This window comes from Carlito syrichta, unplaced genomic scaffold (genome assembly GCF_000164805.1).
Source record: "Carlito syrichta isolate Samal-C Ts95f unplaced genomic scaffold, Tarsius_syrichta-2.0.1 Scaffold308711, whole genome shotgun sequence".
Classification (NCBI taxonomy): domain Eukaryota; kingdom Metazoa; phylum Chordata; class Mammalia; order Primates; family Tarsiidae; genus Carlito; species Carlito syrichta.
Genome location: NW_007252807.1, coordinates 77,652 through 103,030, shown reverse-complemented (window position 1 = coordinate 103,030; position 25,379 = coordinate 77,652). Strand labels below are relative to the sequence as shown.

At 47.7% G+C, this 25,379-nt stretch overlaps 1 protein-coding gene across 1 annotated transcript in view; it reads left to right on the top strand.

The window, feature by feature from the left end:
- MALL (mal, T-cell differentiation protein like) overlaps positions 1 to 19,610 on the top strand; it is a 23,798-nt gene extending 4,188 nt beyond the window's left edge. Inside the window, exons 2-5 of the mRNA XM_008065656.1 lie at positions 13,348 to 13,366; positions 14,008 to 14,201; positions 16,796 to 16,918; positions 19,548 to 19,610. Coding sequence (XP_008063847.1) covers positions 13,348 to 13,366; positions 14,008 to 14,201; positions 16,796 to 16,918; positions 19,548 to 19,610 — 399 coding nt within the window. The remainder of the gene's footprint in view (positions 1 to 13,347; positions 13,367 to 14,007; positions 14,202 to 16,795; positions 16,919 to 19,547) is intronic.
- Positions 19,611 to 25,379: the final 5,769 nt, after the last annotated feature.

The window sequence follows — 25,379 nt, the reverse complement described above, 5'->3', positions numbered from 1 at the left end:
CTCCCCCCTTCCTTCCTCCCTCTCCCCCTCTTTCTTTCTTTGAAGAAACTGACAGACTATTTTCCAGAGTGGCAGGAAAATCATTTCTGCATTTGCATTCCCACCAACAACGTATGAGACTTTTGATACTTTAGCATTAAAATACATGTTTTATTCAGTTTACTGGTGAATTCAGATTTCTTATTTGAAAACAGTATTCGTTTCAAAATGTAATTTCCACATGTGAGGAACCTTTGGACAAACACATCCTAAAATGAGAACAGACCTCCATCTATTCCCTCTTTCTCATGTGCCAAGTGAGAGAGGGTGGTGGCTGGGCCAGCGCAGGGCCGAGCCTGGGGTGGCAGCCGTGTTTCAGGGCAGCCGTCTGGCCGGGGACCGACCATGTCATCACCTGCCTGGTGTGAGTTGACCCATCAGCTTTTTGGCAAACTGAATGGTGGAAGCTGAGAGCTCACCCAGGTGACTATGACCAAGGAAATGCTTTATGAATAAGAGTCCAAGAGAGTCCTTTAATTTTCAACCTTGTCACTAGTTGACATATTCGATTTTTGACTAATTAAAAAGAAACAGCTAAGATTTCCAGAGACTCAGCTAGTTAAAAGAGGAGACTTCTTGATGTTTTCCTTTCAACTTCTTGACTTGCCTACACATTAGTCAGAAGGAAATACTCTGACACCCTTAGAAGTTTATTCTAGGCTCTTCAAGCTTGGGAAGTTCATCCTCATGTCTTACTCAAATCTCCAGTCTCATTTTAATATCAACCTGCTGCTGCTTCTACTGTGTTTATATTTAAGAGCTTGTTTGAAACTGACTGAAGCCAAGCACAGGGGCCTCCCGGGAGCCCCCTAGGGCCAACTGTGTGGACTAAAGAGAATGGGTGGGACTGGAAGAAGAAATTAGGGCTTGTTTTAGGCCTGGTCTTAGGACAGGTACCTTCTCCTTCCTTATAATATTTCCTTAGAAGTTGAGTTCTCTGAAAGGAGAAATTCTCTCCCTTGCTTTCCTCTGCTCCACTCTCAATTCTCCAGATCTCTAGGGAGCGCCAAGGGTTAACTCACTTTACCCGTCTTATTTCAGCACTTGCCTCTCACACTTCGGCCTTTGTTGCTTCTGTTCCTCTGTTCACACCTACCTCACCACAAGCTGCCTCTTCCCATCCTTGGCCCTGGCTTCTGCAGGGTGACACCCTTCCCTTCTGTTCTCCTGCAGAAAGCGGGAGCTACCAACCTCTGCCCAGGGTACGCTGGGTCCCACCAGATTAATACAGGAGGATGTCCCCTGGAAGGCATGTGACAAGGAAGGGAAGACTGGGGAAAGAGGAGGCCTCGGCTGGGGAAACGCAAGGCCTCCTGGGAGAGAAGGACGGTGGGTCTCTGCCGTGGGAGCTGGACATGAGCCTCCCCACAGCTGTCTGGATCCACCTTGGCTTCGTGGCACCAGGCCCAGCCCCAGTGCGTTCTGGTTTAGAATAACAGAGGCAGGCTTGGCTTCTTAATCCCTGTGAGATCCTGGGCAGGTTGCCTGACCACTCAGCCTGGTTTACTCAACAACAGAAAGAGTAACAATGACCTAGGAAGAAAGCTTTGGGGTTTGAATAAGGACTTTGCAGAAAGTGTCAGCACATCATGAGGGAGTATCCCAGGAATGTCCGCCCAGATGACTTTACTGTTGATCACCTGGACCTCTTACTAGAAAGTGCAGGTTCCTGTGAGCAAGTTCCAACGGCAAATCCATAGGTGTTTATTGAGATGCTTCTACTGCTCTAGCCCCACGCTCTGCTCTTACAGGGTGCAAGAATAAGAAAGTGATTGAGCGGGTAAGGTCAGTCATGGACCCTGTCTTAAAAGATACAGCCAACACACACCGAACATGTGGAGAGCACCTCAGAACAGGAAACGGGGTGGAAAGGAGAGAGTGTACGACCACAGCTGCCCCAAGCCCCCAGGAGCCAGAGTGGCTGTCAGGACAAGCTTACTCAGGAGGAACCTGACATTCCTGAGGGTCTTTTTGGAGGAGTGAGACATTTACTTGTTCAGACCAAGACTACCTAGGACCAGGATGTTAACAAATACGTAAATGTGAGGCTGTGGAAAGAGGAAGACTCTGCCCCCACTTAAATCCCGTGTATTCATTCAACCAGTACTTACTAAGCACCTACTATGTCTCTGCCAAGCACTGGGGTTATGAAGATGAACAAGACAGACATGGCCCCTGCTGTGTGGAGTTTGATGTCTAGTGAGGGAGATGGAAAAGCGCCATGGAGACCAAGAAATGGTGCTGTGTCTGTCACAGTCTGGTAGGAAGTGGAAGCCATGGTAGGTCCTTCTCACAGAGGGGATTGAATAGAGGGACGTGTTGAGACAGTGGCTGGAAGGTTGGAAGAGCAAAAAGGAGGTACTGAAGTAACCCAGAGAGTAAGAAGCACATGACGTGGTTGCCACCCACCCTGGGTCAGGGAACCCAACGGGAAGCAGGGGCTGAGGCTCGCTCCTCTAGATGAAACCCTGCCTGGCTAGCGCTCAGGCCTTTGAGGCAGGTGCTGGTGGTCAGGGTGAGACAGTGTCACCCAGAGAAGGGACACAGGGACCTTGGGGCTGGAGTCAGCTGCTGCAGCTGTAAAAACAGTGTCAAGACCTGGAAAAGGCAGCAGGGAGCCTCCACTCCTCTCCAAAGTTCAGTCTCCCCCACCAAGTTCTCCCATTGCCAGAGCCTGGATAATACCTGGCTGCTGAGGGAGCCACATCACAGAGCAGACAACAGAGTATGGCCCCTGTAGAGACACTTGCGACCAACTGACACAGTGCCATATCCATGCCCTCCCTTCTGTTTGCGTCACAGCCTCCAGCCCTGGTCTTCCTTTGACTGTCCAGCCAGACCTCGAGCAATCCTCCCTGAGCTGGTGGGCTCTCTTGGCTCAGCCAGGACAGACAACCAAGCATACGAACAGAAGCTCAGCCCCCCAGGCGGGGTTCACATATGTCCTGGGTGCTCCAAAGGAAGTCACTGTGTGCTCTTGCAGGGAGTGACAGGGAGGGGCTGACTCCACTGGATTGGAGGTGAGCCCCAGATAAGGAGCCTCCCGATTACAAGGGCTCACTTGGGCACCTGCTGCTGCTTTCCGCCATTCCCAGGACTTTTCCCTGGAGACCTTTCCCCTGGGCAGGGTGGATCTGTGGGAGGCAGGAGAGGCTTCCAGAGTGTTGTCCAGATTGGTGAGTGGTAGGGCGCAGGCCAGAGTAGGGAGGAGTTCCAAGGTCTCTGGCGCAGGCCAGAGTAGGGAGGAGTTCCAAGGTCTCTGGCCTTTGCACTCGCATCTCTTGGCCCCGTCTCTCACCAGCCCCTCCCGTATCTCATCCATAGCCACCAGCCGGCCCCTAGTCATGGGCCCCCCTTCCCGTCCTGAAGACCGGTCTGCCCCTCAGTCACCCTGGTCAATCCTTCCACCCCTTGGCCAGAATGGTTGGCTGCTGAGGACTACATACCACCATCAATCACTGCCCCAGAGCAGGGCCAGCTGCCTGAGAAATGACTTCCCATCCCCTGGCCACAAGCTGTCCCTAGAAGACGCTAGCTGGACCTCAGGGTAGAGCCTCAGGTGGCTCCACATCCAGAGGGGCCGGATGTTGTGGGTCTGGGACTCCAGAGTCTTTGATCATTTCACAGAAGCCCCTCTCAGCCCCTTGCCGTGGCAGGAGTCTCTGAGCTTTGCTTTTCGACTATGGCACTGTTCACACCCCCACCCCACGTGGGGTAAGCTCTTGTTCAGGCATGAGTTATAGTGCTGTTGGCTGTGACTAATGTTTGTGAATCAACAATGCATATTAAATAAGGTGGCTTGCAACAGAAACACACATAAAGCAAGGTTTGTATTGACTGGTTGACAGAAATGTTGTGACCAAAATCTCGCGGGAGCCTAACCCTGTATTTCCCCTGGGAGCAGCGATTTAGCATTTTATTTGCTAAGTCATGGTTCACAAGGACTTTTATAGGACACAACCAAAGCAGATAACAAGAATCAACTGTATTATTAAGCCATGTAGTAAAAAAGGAAAATATTAAAAGTAGAATACAAGGTGTTCTACTTTTAAAACATTTTTTTAAAAGTGTGTACGTATAATGACTAGGCCTGGGAAGAAACATGACATAAAGAAAAAGTCTTTATTGTTAACATTATTTTTACAATCAACTTAAAATCTCAGGGTTGCAAAAATAATCATATCTCTAATTCCTGCCATGTGGTTTCAGTATGAGCCATCAAGATCTTTCTAGTGTTGAACATTTTGAGTGGACAGCACCAAACTCCTGAGGGATGCTTATTCTGGCCTCAGTGGCAGGAACGTGGGGACATCTGTTTGACAGAGCTGTGGCTCTTGAGGCATTTTGCACAAGAACTGCCCCGTGGGGTCTGAAGCGCGGCCCCAGGATGGGTCTTCTCTTGGTTTTTCCTTTTAAAGGGTGTGTGTCAACGAGCTATTTATATATCTATGTTCATAGCTGCATTATTCACAATAGCCACAATGTCCATCAGCAGACAAATGGATTAAAAAACATAATCTAAGCCAGGCTCGATGGCTCAGCCTGTAATCCCGCGCCTTTGGGAGGCTGAGGTGAGCGGATTGCCTAAGCCCGTGGGTTCGAGACCCGCCTGGGCAGGCGAGACCTCATCTCTACAATAAATCAAAAAATTAGCCGGGTGTGGTAGCGCACGCCTGTAGTTCCAGCAACTCGGAAGGCTGAGGTGAAAGGATCGCCAGAGCCCAGCAGGTCGAGGCTGCGGTGGCCGGGAGCAGCCACTGCACTCCAGTCTGGGCAATAGTGAGACTCCAACTCAAAAAAAAAATTATTTGTTTTATATCTTAAATTCATATTTTACCTGGCATCCTATATTTTTATTTGCTAAATCGAGACCCTAAACTGTGGGCTCTCCTTTCACTAGTCCAACAGGCTAGGACTGTAGCCAAAGAGAGGTATGAAAATAAAGTGAGCCAGGCTCGGTGGCTCAGCCTGTAATCCCGCGCCTTTGGGAGGCTGAGGTGAGTGGATTGCCTGAGCCCGTGGGTTCGAGACCCGCCTGGGCAGCTTGGCAAGACCTCATCTCTACAATAAATCAAAAAATGAGCCGGGCGTGGTAACGCGTGCCTGTAATTCCAGCTACTTGGAAGGCTGAGGCGGAAGGATCGCCGGAGCCCAGCAGGTCGAGGCTAGTAGCGGTGGCTAGTAGCGGCCACTGCACTACAATCTGGGTGAAAGAGTGAGACTCCAACTCAAAAAAAAAAAAAATGTGATCTATACGTGCAGTAGAATATTTTTCAGCCTTGTAAAAGAAGGGCATTCTGACACATGCTAAACATGTATGAACATGTATGAACTTGGAGGACATTATGCTAAGTGAAAGAAGCCAGTCACAAAAGGACAGATACTGCATGGATTCCACTCATATGAGATACCTAGAGTGGTCACATCCATAGAGACAGAAAGTAGAGTCATGGTGGCCAGGGACTGAGGAGAGGGGAAAATGGGAGCTCATTGTTTAATGGGCATAGAGTCTCTGTTTTGCAAGATGGAAAGCATGCTGGAGATGGGTGGTGGTGATGGTCGCACGACAATGCAAATGTACGTTATGCTACTGAACTGATTAAGATGGCCAATTTTGTTAAGTGCAGTTTACCAGTTTTAAAAGGGGAGATAGGTATATAATAGCTAAGAGATCCTGGACGTAAACAGTATGCACCCTGCAGTCCCAAATTGAGGGGCGATTGTTTTCTTCACCTTGAAACATCACAATATCAGTGGGAGCATTCAAGCTGTCCAGGTTCCCGTTGGAGGCAATCTCGTGTGTCCTTCATGGCGCCCACTCCTCCTGATCACTCAGTGCACTGATGACATGCGCCTCATGCATCTTGATTTGGTCCTTTTTTTCTCAGCCCGACATCTTTGAGTTTTCATGGTACAGCCTGCGGCCACCCGAGTACCAGGGAAGGGAAGGAGGGGCAAAGCTGTCATGAAAATTAAGACAAGTAGTCAGAAGAGGAATGCGGTGTTGGCAGTGCATGAAACCTGCCATGCTGAAACAGTGCCCAGTTATGCAGAAGAACCTGCCATGGGGTACCCGCCCCTGGTGCTCCTCCCAGTTCTCAGCGCCTTGTCTACCCCACCTCAAACCCACAGCTCCCAGCCATGACCAGGAGTCATCACTCAGCTAGTGTCTGTCTCAGAAGCTCTCAGTGTGTGAAGTCCACTTCTTGGCAGCAGCCTAGCCCCTGCACCAGCCCCTTACCTGCCCACGAAGAGCTCCCAGCTGCTCCATCCAGGCCAGCAGATCCGTCCTTCCAAAATGTGATTCTCTTCTTATCTCTTCCAATTTAGAATTCTCTAGTGAGCCACCAATATTCTGTACAGCTTTTTCTTCTTTCTTTTAAAATTTACATGTCATTTGTTTTGGGTCATTTTAAATGTGAACATGGTCCCACATTCAACACCATGTCCCCAAGACAAGCAGTTCTCCTCTTCCCCAGAGGTCAAGCACTGACTGGCTTATTGGATCTCATTCCAGAAATATTCCGTTCATCTCCAAACAAGTGCACACCTACACAAACACACACACATGCAATTTCTTCTTTTTCTACACAAATCATGGCACGTCATCGGCCTGTGCTTATTCTATTTGGGGATAAAAAGAGTTTTCTTATTCGTTTTGATGACTGCAGTGTTCCACTTTGAAGACATATTGATTAATTATAACTGATCCTCCCTGATGACCATTCAGGTAATTTCCTATCTTTTCCATAATCAACAGGCTACAACAAACAACTTTGCACATTTGTCATTTTGTTCATGTGCATCATTTGTGGGACAAATTCCAAAAAGTGAAATTATTGAGTAGAACAGTCTGTGCATTTAATGTTTTGATCGGTTGATGGCACAATTATTTAACCTGGAGGTGATAACAAAGGGTTGCAGAAGGACATTGGAGTGCCTGTGAGTCCTCAAATTTATAGGCAAAAGTTTTGTATGTTTATGGGTACATTCTTCTTGGTGAACAAATCTTTCATCAAGTTGTAAGGAGGATCTGTGCCCCCAAATGTCATTTCACCCACACAACTGTCTCCCACCCATCCTTCCCAGAAGTTGAACTTTCCACCCCTTGGGAAGACCAGCCTTGGACAGTCCCTCTTGTGGGTCTTTCTCATGGAGCATCTGCTCCTGCCCTCTGTGCCATCCCAAGTGGTCACTGCTACCATGGCTAACAATCATTACCCAGCCCACTCACCATGTTCCAGAGAAAGGCTCGTCAAATCCTCTCAAAAAACAGATGAGAGAGGAATCAGTGAGATCCCTACCTCCTCTATTTGATGGACAGGGACACAGAGGCATAGACAGAGTAGGGGTTCAAATCCAGGAGGAACGAGTTGCATGGTGCATGGACTGGAGGGGTGAGAGTGGAAGCAAAGAGGTGGTCTGGGGATTTCTCAGTCCTGGCCACCTCATCTGGGGAACTTCCAACAATGCAGCCTCCCTCAGCAGTTCAAGCAGCATCTCTGGGGCAGGACCCAGTCCCCGGGGCTTTCTCAAAGTCCCCAGAGGATTCTGGGAGCAGCAGAATTCAGAGTGCTGCCTGGAAGGTAAAGTTCAGGTGTCCGTGGACGAGTATTTTAGAAGCTCTTTACCCCCTGCACATTTGTTGCTTGCTTCTTTTTCCTTTTTTAAGCAGTTTTCAAAATTATCAGCACCCTCCAAAAGTGACCAGTGAAGCTTTTATTGTATCATTTTGGACTCATGGATTTCAACTTAACTGATGCATTCCAACCCACTGGAGTTCTAAGAAGCTCAAATTGTCCCATTATGGCCAGCAGGAGCCTGCTGAGTTCTTTTGACCTGACCAGGAGTCTTTGGAAGTTTCTTCACTATCTGGTACGATAACACATCCAGGTTTCTACTGCCCCAAAGTTGGAATGAGCCTTGTTTTCCTGAACTCCATTCAGGGTGTTGTTACTCCAGTTCTTATATTCTAGTATTCAACCAACTTTTTAACATGAGAGAGCTCTTCTTTATGTTCCAGAGAAGAGTAAGTGAACAAACCTATGGTTAAACTTAATCCTACCTTAAAAGGTCCTTTCAAGTTTGAGTTCAGCCTTTTGGAAAATATATACATGACTATGTATGTTTGCTTGTAAGAAAAAGTTCAAAGTTATGATTGAAATACACTTGCTCTGTATGTCTAGCTGTAATGACCCACTTTGAAGGCCAGCCCCAACCATCTAAAAATATCTCCTGCTTTTGGGAAATACAGAATGAGTATTTAAATGGGAGAGCAGTTTAGGTTGCCAGGAAATTTGGAAAGCTAAATATGAGTTTATAAAAAAAGGTGGGGGGAACAGATACTCAAAGTTCTCTTCGCTACAGAGAATCCAACCTAGACTACTTGAGATAGAAATAAGATAACAAATTCAACTGGGTTTAAATTCACCTGGATTTAGTACTTGGCCCTGGTCCCTTCTACTGTTTAGAAGGTACAGGGGTGTGTAAATAAGAAGTGAGAACATTCTTCTGCAAAACATTATGCAACACTAAAGCCATTTCAAAAGGTTCCCATGAAATTTGAGTAGACTTTCAAACACTCAGAGGCTCTTGGCTTGTCAGAAAAGGTGGGACCAGGGATCCCTAAGCCACCACTGGAACTCAGAGGGAGAAGGTCACTAATGGGCTCCCTGGAACTACAGGCATGACATCCCTACCAAGGCCCTTAATTCCCCTAGTAGGTGTCTGCTGAGGCTCCAGCAGGCCACCCTCTGGCACATTCTAGAAGCCCCTACCTGCCCCTGCTCTCGGGTGTGAAATCTGGTATCAGAGAGAGACCCACAAGTGTCCTAACATACCCAGGCCCCACCACACTTTGCCTGTGTTACCCTAGGCCTCAACCCCCTCTGGCACAGCACCACCTCATGGACTGTGGTAAAGATTAAATGTGCAAATGTAAATCATGTGCATGTGGCTGCAGCTGGCCAGGGAGACTTCTGATGCCAAGAGGAGACAGGATCCTTTTGGAGACACTGGCATGATGGGGCTGAGGCACCCTTGCTGGCCTCTGAACCTGGCACAGGTGAACTGGCAGTGAGCAGTGGAAGGTATCAAATAGCAGTTTTCTGGTCTCTCTGAAGGAGTTAGAATTTTTGTATGGGTTAAATGAGGCAGGCTGGTGAATGCATTTTATAAATTGTCAAGTACCTGGTTGTGGTGATGGTGGTGGTGGTGTTATTACAGATTCATTCAAAAGGATGTTCTTTGACCCCTCTCTCCCCAGCCGCTTTGTTCCAGGCCCTGAACTGGACACCAAGGATACAGCAGTGAATGGCATAGACCATTCTTTGTCCTCAGAAGTCTAATATGGGGCTGAAATTTTACAAATCCTGGTGCATTTACTAAGTCCTGCATGCTGTGCTCACTAATAGCTAGCATTGTTTGGGTGTTGGCCATGTGCCAGTATTTTAATGCACTTCCCATGGCTTGGCAGGGAGAATGCTTGGCAGGCGCCTTAAAGCTGAGCACTGGTACCTCTCTGCAGCATCAGCGCTGGGGTTCAAATGCAACAGCCCGGTTCAGGGGAGCCAGAAGACCGTGGCTTCCATCCTTAGGACAAGCCACCCCTGACTCACTCACAGGCAATCTTAAGTCAGCCTAGATCTTCCAAAATTCATTTGGAGATTGATTGTTAAGGGAGAGTATGCTCCCATAACTAGTATTTTAAGGGGCAAACTGGCTTTTGGAGGTGTTTCCCAGCCCTGTAAGAACTAAACTTGTATTTCTTTCCTAAGAGTCTCTACCTCGTAGCCAACTTCCTATTCTGTTCTGACCTCTCATCCCCTTTTCCTTTTTTCTCCTTAAGAGTTCATGAATTCTCCATAAATTCAATAATGTCTCTCCTCCTCAAGACAACCACAGTGGAAGCCTCAGAAGGGATAGGGTGACACATCTATCTCTATATGTTGGCTAGTCATAAGGCAAAAACTGCTAGTTCCAGAAAGCCAGGGATATATTATAAAAAGCAGAACCTGAATTTGCATACCTGAGCTACACAGAAGTGAGTGAAGGTGTTTGGTCTAGAAGGTCTGTGATAGCATCATTCAGAACTGAGCTACCCCTACAGACACGAGCTCCCAATAGAAATTCACTAAACATAACAGGAAACAGGTGAACAGGAATGTAAGTTAACCGAAGCCACAAATTGCAAAGCCAAGCTATTAAGACAAAGTTAATGAAATTTTCAGATATTGAATGTAAAATGAATACCAAGCAGGAGCAACAAAAGGATATCCATATCTCAACACATTGTATTGCTATTGCACCAACTGCAGGACATTAAAGATAGAGAGAAGAGCCTATATGCAGCCAAATATCAAAGTCAAATTCCTACAGAGCAACAACAGTTCAACTGACATCTGACCTCTTAACAATAAGGGAAGCCAGAATACAATGGAATAATATGGACAAATGTAGAACACAATGGGAATATATCTTGAAAGGAATGAGAAAAAAATAATTGTCAGGGGAAAATTAAGGACGTTTTTCTAACAAACCTAACTGATTTCTACCAACTGGCCTCCACTAAAGAGACTTCTAAAGATTGTACTTCAGGAAGAGAGAAAATGATCCCAGAAGGAAAGTCTAGGCTGCAAGATTACCTTCATGTCTCAAGGTAGAAAAGGATTTCTTAAACGTGATAAAATGCATAGTCTGTAAAGGAAAAGACTGACATAGCCAACTGCATTAAAATTAAGGGCTTAGCTTACAAAATATGTGGGACACCATAAAACATGTGAGATGTGCTAGCAGAATATATTTGCAATGTTTATAGCACTCAATGAGATCCACATTGTCAGAAAGAATTCCTATGAATCAATAAGAAAAAGAAAAATAATTTTTAAAGTGTTAACCAATACAAACAATTTAAAGGCCAGGCTCAGCCTGTGATCCCAGCACTTTGGGAGGCCAAGACAAGTGGATTGCCTGAGCCTGTGGGTTCAAGACCAGCCCAGGCAACTTGGTGAGACTTCATCTCCACAATAAATTTTAAAAATTAGCCGGGTATGGTAGCTTGCTCCTGTAGTTCCTGCTACTTAGAAGGCTGAGGTGGAAGGATCGTTAGAGCCCAGCAGGTCGACACTGGGGTGGCTGTGAGTGTGCCACTGCACTCCAGCCCGGGTGACAGAATGAAACTCCAACTAAAAAAATTTTTTTTAATTTTACAGTTCTTATTTATGTCTGCATAATATTCCATCATGTATAGGTACCACATTTTTTTATCCAGTCCTCTTTTGATGGGCGGCACAGTTGGTTACATGCTCAAAAAAAAAAAAGCAAAAATGCATCTACCTAAGAATTACTATAGGCCTAACACATCATTTTGGTTGTATATAACATAAAATACCAATATCTAAAAGTTATTAAAAGAATGAGTTGCTATCTTATTTTGAAAAAATTTTACAGAACAGGAAATATTAATGCTAGCAAATATACAAAAATAAGCTCTATCTCATTAGTAATCATAAAAATTCAAATTAAAATCTAATGAGATACATTGAAAACCCCAAGAAATCTTCCAAATAGCAACAATAAAAGTCCTCCTTAAACTAATAAGTAAGCTTAACAAGTTACAGTATATAATATCAACACATAAAAAATTAACTATATTGCCATCTACTAACAATGAAGAGTTGGGAAATAAAAATTTTAAAAGCAATACTATTTACAATAGCTCCTTCAAAATGAAATACTTAGACATAAATATGAAAAGATGTGTCCAACTACTGTATGCTAAAAATTACAAAGCATAGATAAAATAAGTCAGAGACCACTTTAATAATTGGAGAGACATACCATGTTCATGGATTACAAGACTCAACGTAGTAATCATGCCAATTCTCCCCAAATTGACCTATAGATTTAACACAATAAAAATTCTAGCAGATAGATACTATAGACAGTGGCAAGTTGATTCTAAACTTTGTGTGGAAAGGCAACAGAACTAGGGAAGGGGGCAAGTTGTGTCCTGAGATGAGCAGAAATGTGAGTCACTTGCACTGACAACTCTTTTTGATGACTATATAGAAAGTTTTACAAAATGGTAGCGTGAGTCCTCCAAAACACGAGTTCAGTAATCATCTTTGGGTCCCCCATCACCCCAAGTCTTCAGTAGTCTCATAGTCTAACTGGCTCTTCTTTTTCAAAATTATTTTATTACTTTATAAAACATAACCCCCTGTGAAATCACTATGAAAAAGAACATTGTCATTCTCTTTGGAGGCCTCTGTACACCCATTCCCAATCCTACAACTCTCTTTCCCCAAGATGGATCATTTTCAGCAGAGGCTGGGGGGGGGGGTTCTGAAGGAATTTGGGGGTCGCAGTAAGTTTAGATTTTGTACCACCTGAATTTGAGGAGTTTGAGCTGGAGGGCCAGGACTGAGGTGAGGCAAGTGATGTGCCTAGGGTGCAAACTGGAATGAAACACTCACTTTTGGGGTCATGCACATGCCCAAACTGGCCCCTGAAGAGGGACATCCAAGCAGAGATATGTGGGGATGAAGGCCACAGAGAGAAATGAGCTGGTGGTAGGTTCTGAGACTGCCAGCCTGGGTGGTGCTTAAAAGCATAGATTTAACAGGAGTAAGGAGAGGGGGAACTGAGCAGGGCTGCAGGAGCCTCCTGAGAGGACCGTGGAAAGGAGAGGAGCTCAGAGTCACAAACCAGCAGCAAACCCCTTGGTGCTCATGCACCTCTCCCTCCAAGCCTCTAACTGGACATGCCCCTCTGCTGGACATTCAGTTCCTCCTCTGGGCTTACCAACATGGGTGCAAGCCCAGCCTAAAAGCAAACAAAGGCAGAGCCCAGATAGGACAGGAGAAGGGTTTGGTTTCTTCACTAAGTTTATTAAAAAAAATAGCTGAACAGAGTTGAGAAGTGATTAAACTGAACCATCTTTTCCAGCTGATAACTGACCCCAGAGCAGCAGACACTATGACCTGATGGCTCCAAACCAAGTGCCCACAGGGTCCCAGCAGGCACTGTCAGTGGGTGAAAAGAGCCAGAAGAGGAGAGTACTTTTCCACCGTGTGTGTGAGCAGTAGGGAATGTGCCACAGGACAGCATGAGATTGGTGGGAGAGGTGGGGGTTGTGGTCCACTGAGGACTTCGGGTCCTTTTAAAAGATACAGTCACAGTTTATTCCACCCCATTCTAGCCTGGAAAATGGGTACACTGTGGTAGGAACCACGGATTTCTTTTTTCTTTTCTTTGTCTTAAAGATGTGGGGTACAATTCAGGGTTAGGTAAATGTTCACTATGCAGGTATCCCTATTGATGAGTTGTGCCCCTCACTCCCCTGGCAGTTTCCCTCAACTGTCAATCTCACTCCCCACTCCCCTGGAAGTTTCCCACTATTGCCAATCCCTTTCTTACAGTATTACGATAATTGCTCAAGGTTCGCTTATGGTACTCTGTTCTTTGTTTCTGTGAAAGATCACTGAGTATGATCGACTCTAAATCCATCCAAGTTGCTGTGGAGTCCATATGTTTGTTCTTTTTTTATGGCTGTATAATATTCCATTGTGTGTATGTACCACATTTTAAAAAATCCAGTTCAACTTCGATGGGCAGCATGGTTGAAACCATGGATTTCTAAAGAAATGTTCCAAATCTGGATTTTTCATGTGAAATCTCCTGTTTTAAACATTGACAACTTACTCAGAATTGTTTTAAAGGGCATACACCAACACTGCTTGGACCAAGAAGACATATCCACGGGTTAAACTTTCCTGAGAGTTCCTCTGCTTGCAACCTCTGTGAATTCTCTAACAATAGGACCTAACTTTGCCGTGATTCAGAGGGGCCAGGCTTCCTTTCTCATTTCTCTCTTGGTTCCCCACTAACATCACTGGCTTCTAACCAGAGATGGAAGAGAAGAGAAACACCCTGCAAAGAGAAATGTGCCCACACAAGCAAATGAAGCCCCTTTTCATGTTTTTCTCTTACAGATATCTGGGTGCTGGGTCTGGATCCTGGTAGCCGCCACCCAGGTGGCAAATCCGTTGCTGCAAGGATGGGTGCTATATGTCTCCCTCACATCATTTCTCATCTCCCTGATGCTCCTGTTGTCTTACTTGTTCGGATTTTACAAAAGATATGATTCCTGGAGAGTTCTGGTAAGAACCAGCAGGGTGGTCCTCCTGGACTAATGTCCTGGGTGGGGTGGGGACAATGGGTCCTTCTGGGCGGGGAGGGAGAATCAGGAGGGAGGGAGGAGGTCTGTGAGACCTTTCTCGGGCTACACACCTGTAGAACCAGGACTTTTGATTTTCGTATGTTTATTATCAAGCCAAAATGAAAACATTTCTTTGCAAGAGAGACTCTTTCCTTGTATTCCTGTTCACTGCCTTCCCTGTTAGGAAAATACACAAGACCACATACCCAAGCACATTCTGATGTGTTTCCCCTGAATTTCATTCTTGACAAAATCATTGGAGCAACACTGAAGAAACCGCTGGCAGGAAAAAGAAATTGCTCCAATCTCCAGGTCCTCTCATGATTGCTGCGATAGGTTCTATCTTCCATATCCGACATGAATTTTGTGCAAAGTGTATATACATCGTAATTATGCTGAACAAATAATTTTGGACATAAATGTTTTCATTTAATGTTACATTCTTAATTTTTTCATGTTGTCACATCATCTTGGTAACCATTGAAACATTTTGTATGTTGACAATTAAAGACATATACAAAAGTATATGTGTAAGTATAAGTATACGGAACCATAACCTAGATTCCAGCATCATCAACCACATTTCTTCCCCTAGTTTTCACCACATTTTCTTCATCTAGCTTTTTCTTTTTTGCCCTTGGGAATTTCAGTGCAAACCTAAGACATCATGTCATTCCATTCCACACATTTCAGTATGTTTCCAAAAAATATGCAATCTTTCCCATATCATCACACTTATACAAAGTTAATAAGAATTCCTCAGTATATATAAGGCAGTATGCAGTAGGCTCCTCTTATCCCTGAGGGGTATGTTCCAAGACCCTCCGTGGAGGCCTGAATCCTTGGTTAGCACCAAACCCTGCATATACTATGTAAAAATTTCTTTTTCCTTATTCACAATTTCACGGAGAGCCAATTAATTCTTACAGTAGATCTTAACAACCTCAGCATAAGATTTTTTTTTCTTTCCTTATTAAGTTGAAAATTTTCACCTTTTCATTTAAAGGAAGCACTTTGTGGCTTCTCTTTGGCATGTCCACATCACCAACATCACTACTCTTACACTCTGGGGCTATTATGAAGTAAAATAAGAGTGACTTGAACACAAGTACTGCAATGCCATGACAATCAATCTGATCACCCAGATGACTACTAAGTGACTTAAGGAGCATCTTCAGTGTGGATCAGCTGGACAAAGGGATGATCCACATTCTGGGTGAGACAGGGTGGGATGCCACAAGATTCCATCATGATACTTAAAACAGTGAGCAATTTAAAATGGATGAATTGTTTATTTCTAGAATTTTTCATTTAATGTTTTGGACCAAGGTTGATCATGGGTAACTGAAACTGTGAAAACTGCAGATAAAGGGGAACTACAGCATCTATCCTTTGGCAGTTGACCTGTTTGGGTCAGGATCCTCACAAGGGCCATGTATTGCACCTGGCTGTTAAATTTCATGGGCACCGTTAGTCTAGACTGGCTGGACCCTGTCCCTTCTAGTAACTCGTTGAAGAAACTGAGATAGCTTTCCTGTTGGAGGTCCCATATTGTGAATTTATCGATTGCTCCTTCTAGGTATGATTTGACTTGCTCCCCTAGTCACTGAATTTTCTGTGAGCTGGAAGTTAGCACTAAGGGCTTACTTGGCTATGGGTTAAACATTTCTGGCACTAATGCTTCCTGTCACATTCCACGTGGTGGCCAATGGTCCCTCTCTCAGGGAGTTTGCCAACTCAGCCTTATCAGTTCTTTCTCTAATACTTTCTTTCTCCCCCTGGTAAGTTTTTTTGAATTGAATATTTTATTCCAGGTTGCAAAATGCAGATTTTGCCGAGTATGACATTCCTTCCAGAATTGATTACCATTTTCAATGACTGCGTGGCATTCTTGTCAAATCCAAGAACACCACTTCAAAAACTGATGTCTGGAGTCAGGCTAACCTGACTCCACCAAATCTACCATGTGTTAGCCCAGTCTCAGTTTCTTCATTTGTAAATTGGGAAGAATAATAGTAGCAGCTCTATGATTAGCTGTGAAAATGAAATGAGGCAATATGTGTATGCTGTTGGGACAGTGTCCAGCAGAGAGTGGGTCTTCTTAATGCTAATGGCTAAGAGCATAGCTTGGAGTTAATGAGGCCAAGGTCCAAATTCTAGGTAAGCCAATAATAAATAGTATCTACCTCATGCTTGACAAGATTAAATAAGATAAATGAGAAAAGGCCCTTGCATAGAGTTTAGCACAAAATAAGCTCTCAATAAATGTTAGCTGGTATTCGTATTACTACTATGTATTAATATTATTAAGTAATACTATTAATTAGCATTAATACTAATGTCAATATTGATTTTTACTAATCCACTATTGCTTGGTACATAGATATTTTATTTAAAACAACTGCAAAAAAAAAAAAAAAGCAGGAGTTTGGGAATGGATCTGTCTCTTTTTCTTGCTCTTCCCAACTGTGTAGTCAGAGAGAAAAGTGTCAACCAAGTAATGTGGCCATGCATGGCCTCTGCTCTGCATTCCAGGACAGCCTGTACCACGGGACCACTGGCATCCTGTACATGAGCGCTGCCGTCTTACAAGCACATGCCACGATCATCTCTGAGTTTACGGACCTGAGAAACTACTACATCAACACAGCGGCCTCGGTGAGCAGGCAGGCCTCTGCTGGGTGGGGACCCTGACAGGTGTTGTCACCAGATGGAGTTTATTGCATAAAGCCTAATCCTGCTCCTGCTATTCAGACAACCCTGAGCCCTCAAGGTGAAAGAGAGCAAGGACCAGGGGAAGGTGTTTGTGTGTGTGTGTGTGTGTGTGTGTGTGTGTGTGTGTGTGTGTGTGTATGTGTGTACATGTGTACCCACACTCAGGGGTCATCACCACCTTCTGTCCTTCCTGACTTAGCCTCATTCTTTCCTATACCCACCACATGGTCTGCAGATTTTTTTCCCTCCAAAATACAAATCAAAACATTTCTCTCTCTCTCTGTTTTTTGAGACAAGGTCTCTGTCATCCAGCCTGGAATGCAGTGGTATGACTGCAGCCTCGACCTACTGGGTTCAACTGATCCTTCTGCCTCAGCTTCCTGAGTAGCTGGCACTATAGACAGGCACATGCCACCACACTCCACTAATTTTTTATTTTTAGTAGAGACAGGGTCTCACTATGTTGCCCAGGCTGGTGTCCCAACTCCTGACCTCAGGTGGTCCTCCCACCTTAGCCTCCCAAAGTGTTGGGATTATAGGCATGAACCACCATGCTGGGCACATCTCTCTCTTCTATTGAAAATCCTTCTATGGTTCCCATTACCTGTAGAATGGAGCCCAAATCCCTCAGCATGGCCGAACTGTTCCAGTGTCCTTTATGTCAGTAGTAGAAGTCAACAGGGTGACGTCTTAGCAGACGGACACCAGGCAAGATGGTCCAGTCGAATGGTGGGTGAGCAGACCCCCCCAGGCCTCAGGCCCTTTGAGACCTGCCTATCTTTTGGGCCACCACTTCTCCCTCGTCTCAGCCATCAGCATCCCTTGCCAGGACCTCTATGGTCTTACCCATCCCCTTCTGCCTGCTCTGCCCCAAGAAGAAAACACAATTGCATCACCCCATGTTGAAAGCCATGTGCTGGCAGTCTCCCACACACCAGCCCTCTTTCCCTTGTGCAGGGTGCCCTCTTGTGGCAGAGAGCTCAGATTCCTCCTCTGGAGTAGCCTGACCTTGAAAACTTCCAAGGAAGGACTCTGCTCTGAGGCTGAGTCTGTGCCCATCCACAAACCAGTCACTGTAGCCAGAAATTCTTATGTCAACCTAGCAACTCCTCTAGGGCTCACGTGGCCATGGCAGGGGCAAGGGGCACATGTTGGGGCGCTGTCCTCAGAGTAAGGATGACATCCCCAGGTAAGCGCTGTGACCCTCTGCGGTGACCACAAGGTGTTTCAGCTGCCTTCCAGCCTATCTGCTTCCCTTCCCTCCTCGTCAAGTGAGTTTAACTTCCTCAACTCACAACTCTACAAGTGGTCCCTGGGCCCTCCATGACCTGGCCTCACCCCAGCACGGCCTCCTCCTCCTGCTGCTCCACCGTCGGTCAGCTGTCCCAGTCACACCAGCCTCCACGCACACAGATGCCTCTGCCCCGGACCCGCATGACAGCTCGTACCTGCTCTGTCCTCTCTGTGAGGCCTTCCCTGACACCTCCCCCCCCGCCCGCCACCACACACACACATCATGGAATTCCCTTTCCCCTTCCCTGCTCCATTTCTCCTGGGCACTTACCCCATCTAGCCTACATATGCCCTGCTTTTAAAATCTTGCTTATTTTCTGCTTCTTACCACTTACACGTAAGTTCCATGCGGGCAGGAATTGTTTAATGTTTTGTTTGCTGTTATAGCCACACTCATCCTGGAAGCACAGCAAGTGCTTGCAAGATATCTGTTGAATGAATGAATGAGAATAGTGTGAGTGGGCAGTGGGGCAGAGTGAGGCTGGAGTGGTCAGCCAGGCTTGGAAGGCATGTTAAAGGTGACAGCCCCTGCCCTGAGAATGAGGAGAGCCAGCACATGGCTTTCAACATGGGGTGATGCAATTGTGTTTTCTTCTTGGGGCAGAGCAGGCAGAAGGGGATGGGTAAGACCATAGAGGTCCTGGCAAGGGATGCTGATGGCTGAGACGAGGGAGAAGTGGTGGCCCAAAAGATAGGCAGGAAAGTCAGTAGATGCTTGGGCAGCCTTGGCCATGGCAAGCGGGGGAGGGAGAGTCGCAGGTGTCTGGCTTGGGGGTCTGCGTGAGATGAGGGTCCTAGGGCCCACTGAGCTTTGAGGTTTGTAAGGAAAAGTCAGGAGTTTTGTGTGGGCCAGAAAGAACTCGGGATGGAGGCTGTCTGAACATTCACAAGGAGCTAACGAGCAGGCGCTCAGAGCAGCGAGTGGAAGAGTAGGACCAGGGGCTGGAGGTGGGCAGAGGAGAGCAGGCCCAGGGCAGGAGGGAGGGCAGTGTGGGCTGGGGGCCCAGGGCAGGCGTGGAGGTGAGCTGACTTCACGGCCAGGTGCAGACGGGGTGGAGACTGTGTGGTTGGAGCAGGACACAGTTATGGCTCTAGGGATGCCCTGGAACGGAGAGTTTCCAGGAGAAGGGAGTCATTGGCCGGCGGTTGCTGCCCCCAGGCAGGCAGGGGAGGACGAGGCAGGGTTAAACCGCGAGGCCGAGCAGCAGGACTGAGGCCCCGGGGGTGGGGACAGGAGTTGGCGCGGGCCACCTCTAACAGCACTGCCCACCCCCTGCAGTTCTTTGCCTTTGTCACCACGCTGCTCTACATCCTCCATGCCTTCAGCATCTATTACCACTGACACGGAGCGTCAGCCACACCAAGGGAGAATGTTCTTTGAGAGCCTGGATTATTGGTCCCCCCAAAGCAGCCTCCAGCAAGGATCACCTGGATGATAAACAGATGAGCCACTAAAACGTCCATGGGATGAACAGACCGCCTTTTCAGAATGAGCGATGGTACCACACTTGGGCATCTTGGTTTGGACATCTTATTTCACTAGGCGGCATGTGAGAAAGCTATTATTTTCTTCCTCTTGGAAAAGTAACTGCCTTTTGGAATTATCTGACCGTGAACTTGCTCTTCGAGAAAACTCACATTCAAGCCCTCGCCATTGAGAGCCCCAGTTCCTCTAACGTCACGCCTGTTTGTGGACTTTGCCTCAGCAATGGGATACCCTAGAGTAGGTTCAGGGAATGTTCAGTCTAATTTTCTTTACATCGAAAAGATGCCATCAAGGCCTCCAGATCTAATGCAGATGCACACTTGTTGCTGTGCCCATCCTGCCTCTGCTGTGGAGCGGCGGTCCGCTGTCCCAGGGAGCCGGGCGGGGACAAGTCACACTGCCTACCCCACTCCTCCTCCCCTCTCCTCCCAGCATCAAGACCCAAGGAAAATCGGCATAAAGCCAACTCTGACGGCAGATTTTTGGGGAAAATAAGTGATTGACTCTATAAAATCATTATACATTGAGATCTGGGGATAGAGTGGGAGTCGGAATGAGGAGGAACCCGCACAGCCCACTCCTCCATGGGTCAGCCCTCTCAGAAAACTGCAAGGCTTCTGTAAGCCCATGTCAGGCTTCCGAGACCCCATCTCTGAAGGACCAGAAGCCGCCTGTCCCTCAGATAAGACCCTCAGCGAAGGTGGGGGCATTGCATCCATGGATTCTCTTGCCGCCACCGCATGGGGGAAAAAAAGCTGTCACATCACCTCAGGGGCAGCGAGAGGACCCCTGTTCCAGGGACTGTGTTCACGCTTCTCTTGATTCTGCTTAAGTGCCCCTTGGCCTGGAGGCCTGGGGGACCAGGGCCCTCGGCGGGGCGGGCTTTGAAGGACATGCTGAGGCATTTGCAACCTAGGTGCTTGGTTTCAAAGTGTTTTTCCAAAGAAAGCTGTGCTCCCTCATCATGGGCCCCTGGGCTGGCTCTGCCAACTCAGGCAACCAGGGCACAGTACTGTAACTGTATGTGCCACCGTCATCTGAAATGAAGTAAATTATTATACCAAAGGGACTTGACTTAACTGATTCTAGGGCTTCCAGTTTCGTATCAACTTTTTTCTGCTCCTGATGCAGGAGGGGGGGCTACAGGAATGGCTTCACCATTGTCACTGCTCACTCTCTGATCACCCTGATGTCTTGAAAGGACCACAGGGTATCTCTCATCGTGTTGCCTGGCAGCTGTCTGTGATGATCACTTTTTAATATTAAGTAGCCACATGCAAATAAAAGTGTTTATACTATAAAAAGAACTGAGTCATTCACTTTCATCTTGTTAGCAACTGGAAAAGGCATCATGTCCTCAGTCATTGCCACCAATTTTGCCAAAAGCACCTCTTGGAGCATTTGACAACCCACGTTCCCCAAGTCCAGATGCCCAGCACACCTGCCCTTGCTTCTGTGGCAGTGGTGAAAAAAGGTCAAGTTTGTCTCCAGGGCTTTGGGTTTGTGGTGTCATCTCTACTTCAGTGAGGACAGTTGGGTATAAGTTCCAGAAACCAAACTCACGCAGCCTAGAGGAAGTTGGGAGGCAGTTGCCAGGACTCAGAGAGGTGAAGAGGCCTCATGGGAGGAGAGCCGCCTCTGCCCGCCTCTCTGCTGCACACTAACTGTCCTCTTCCACCACACTGCAAGGCCCACCCAAGTCCCAAGGGACACCAGCCACCATCCCCTGTGCAGACCATGTGGACTCAGCCTCCCCCCGCCTCGAATCCACCTGCAACTGTTGCAGTGCTGCTACCTTCCCACCTTAAGGGCAGCTCTCCTCTCAGACTGGGGGTCTCCCCAGAGCTCAGTCATCTGGAGAGAAGAATCCAAGGCTCTCTGGGCTCCCCACAGGCCCCAGCAGGAGTGGGCCTGGGCACAGGTCTGATTGGGTTTTCCCTTTCCCTGCTCTTCACCCCCCATCTCCCACTGGGCTTCCCGGGATTCTGCACACAGTCCTGTCTCAGAGTTGGCTTTTGGGCGAACTCAGACTAAGACATCCCGCAACCATCTCCTGAGAACTCAGCATGTGCTAGGTACCAGGGATGCAGTATGTTGGGACATGAGATCCCATGAGTCACACCCTCATGCTCCATGTTGAACATGCTGGTAGCAAGTTTGATTGGCAGCTTTTTTTGGGACGGCCAGAGGTTCTGCTTTGGCCAATAAATTGGCCATGATCTTTCCAAGCGACAGGGGGATAAAACAAAGTGTTAAAAGTTGAAAAACAAGTAACATCTTAATCCTCCCCCCCCCCCCCAGAAGGGATTTGAAGGAAGCACGTCTCAGCAAAAACTAGATGCCGGGCTTGGAGAGTCACACGTGAGCTCTTGTTCAGAGGGAGGGACCATGAAGGTGTGTCTCCAGCTCCTCTCCAGATCTGCAGAGCTCAGATCCTAAGCTGTGCTGCTGGATTCATTCAGTCAGATCTGGTTCTCCCTGGGACACCAGTGGGTGACAGTCTCCTTGCCCTTGAGTCTCTCTTACCCTCCATCAACCATCTTTGGGGCCACACTTGCCTCCTTCCAAGCCTGATCCCTGAACTGCACCTGCATCTTACCTCCCACTACTGCCCGGGCAGAGGGGAGGGGGTAACATTTCCATGGTGATGCAGGGCCACCACGAACTCTTACTGAGTGGACCACATTGTGTGGGGGTTTCTCTCTATGTACAGGTGTGGAACGGGATGGCAAACCCCTCTATCTCCCACGTGTGTGCATGTATTATCAGAGAAGGAATGCTGGTGTTAGTGGCAAAACACCTGGGGTGAGTCAAGGCCCCATTTAGATGCCTCTTCCATTCTAATTTACCTGCCAGGGGCATCTAGGAAACACACTCGTTTCTGCACCTACATTAAGGGTCTCCCCTGGAGGGCTGCACAGCTCTGTCCCCGGCCTATGTCCTGCTCATTGGCTCTACCTGCCTTACCAAGTCCATTGTCCTGAGTCAACTCACATTTCACCCTGCTCCTGCCCCTTTGGACACACCTCCCAAGGGATTCAAGTCAGGTGGGGCATCTCTGGCCCTTCCCTTCCCTCCCTGCCCTGCCTCAGCTGCTGCATCCCCTGCTCTCCATCCTCCCTGCCCAGCCTCACTCCTGCCCAGCACTGCTCCACACACAATGCTGCCTCCTCTGCTCTGTCACAGCCACTCCTCAGAAGCATCACATCTTCACCTCACAGATGAGGAAACGGTCCAAATTTCACATCCAGGACACAGTGCAATCAAGGCCTTTGATCGAGGCCTCTTAAATGCCCACCCAGTGTTTCTCCATGTTTTCTTTCTTACATTGCCATATGGAGCCATTTTCAAGGCATTAGAAACAATACAACATAGGCCAGTTTATCAAAACAAGCAAAGCATCAGCCCAGGAACATTAACCATCCCCGAGGCCATGCTGCTTTTCCACTTTCCATAACTCATGGTTGATAAACTAAACTTGTGGTTTTAAAGTCTCTAAAACTGTGACTGTCACCCATTCCGCCTTCTCCTTTGCTACTTGCTCCTGACATTGCCAAGGGTAGTACTGTGCCCATACTCCCTTGCAGTGAGGGTTCAATTCCAGACACTGAGGGAGAAGCCAAGGTCTGCTCCTGGGGTGGGCTGCTTTTCTGATAGAGGGGTCAGACATAGCTGGCTATCTTAAGCTTTCAAGGGACAAACTCTGAACCTGAGACGTGTGTGCACACGGGAGGTCTACCTGGGAGGGCTCTTGGGAGATGCACCTGGGACAGGTGAGGGGGGCAGGATGGGTCAGAGGAAACTGGCTGGTGATGAGGTTGCAGCTGAGGCAGTGGCTGACCCTGCAGGGAGCTCTGGGACTTGCTGTCCCGCAGAGTTGCCTTGAAGAGTGGGAAGAACCTTTGTCTCCCACTCAGCCAGTAATTTCCACGGAGGGGCACAAAGTGTCTGGGGCAGTTCCTCTCTCCAGCTGCTAGGGGCGTGCCTTAGCCTGAAGAGGTGATCTGGGCAGGGTGCCACCACACCGACTTCACTGCCACCTCCTCTTCCTGCCTTGAACAAGGACATCATGGCCAGGGCTACTGCCAAGAAGCCAACATCAGTCATTTTTTTGCTCGAACTTCGTAAGAAAGATGACAAAGTCTGTTTTCCAACAATGGTCAGCTCACTAATACGCGCAGTGAAACCACTGCTGCCTGTTGTGGTCTTTCCCACCGTCCACTCCACTTGGCCTTCCCACAGGCCTAATCCCAGAGACTCTGTTTCCAGAATGGACCTGGGATCTGTCTTCTCCCTACAACCTCCCAGGCCCCACCCAGGCTCTCATCACTGGGTATGGCAGGACCTGGCTCCCCAGAGTCAGACACCATCTCCAATGACTCCCAGCTAGTTCCTCAGTCATGCATCAGTCTCTGTGGCCCTCCCCGGTCCCAAATCCTTCACTGCCCTCAGGATGAAGTCCAAACCCTTTGGAAAGTGGCCTTCCAGGCCCTAATGGCAGGACTGACCCCGCCCCATGTCCAGCTGTAGCCCGTGTTCCCACCCCATGCTTGCCCAGCCCTAATGATCTAGTGTGTTAGCATGGCTGCTGGGGCCAGCCCTGCCCCACTGTTGGGTCCATGCAATTCAGTGGACATTCTGATCCCTCCTCTTGGAAACATGAAGACCTCGGCCCTCTTGTCTATGTGAAAAAGTCTTGTTATCTTTCTGGAAGTGTTCTTCAAACTCACCCTACCCCACTTCCTTCCCAAACCCCCTGCTGTGGAATTAATCACTGCCTCCAGGCATGCTCTATTCCTGGACAGCTGGGACATGTGCTGTGCTGTGCTGGGTTGCCCTGCCCTCACGTGCAGGGTTGGTCTCCCTCACAAGACTATGGAATTTACCGGCAGGGGGTTGGCTTTTGGATGTTTTTATCATCTTTGTCCTTCCCCACGCCCAGTGCCTAGCGCCCCACCTTGGCCCCTACAACCTCAATTCTGAGTGCTCTGCCCAGCACTGTGGACAGGGATGGGAACTTGCAAGGGCCACAGCCAGGCTGCAGAGACTGATGAGTGAACTGGCTCCTAACACCCCACCTCCACACCCCAGTCCTTACCCTCAACTCCCAGTCTCACATCCTGGGGACAGAGGAGTGTGCTCTGCCTTCTTCCTTTTCTTCTCGGACTACCTTGTGGCGGATCTGCTTGCTGCACAAGTGTGTCCACATTTTCTCATGCATTGAAATGTTCGCTTAAGATTTCTGCACATATGATATTGTACTTCAATTTTATACAGTTTAAGCTCATAGTCGAGGGCGACGCGTCAGTGTGGTCAACCAATTTAGGACTCAACTATCTTGCACTTGGATGGCGGCTGATCCCAGTATGACCTGCGGGGGCTGCCTGTGTGCTAATCCCAGCTCAGTAACCTCGGACGGGTTACCTCAGGGCGACCTCCTCGGTCCCTCGTCCGCACAATGGCAGGTAATGCAACTACCTGATATTGTAGGGATTTAGCATGACCTTACGTAAAGGGGACAGAAGTGCTCCGCGGGCCCATCGCAGGTGCTCGATAAACGCCAGGACCCAATGATCACACTATTGTAATTTGTACAAGGAAAAGGATCCTCCTCGGTGCTCAATA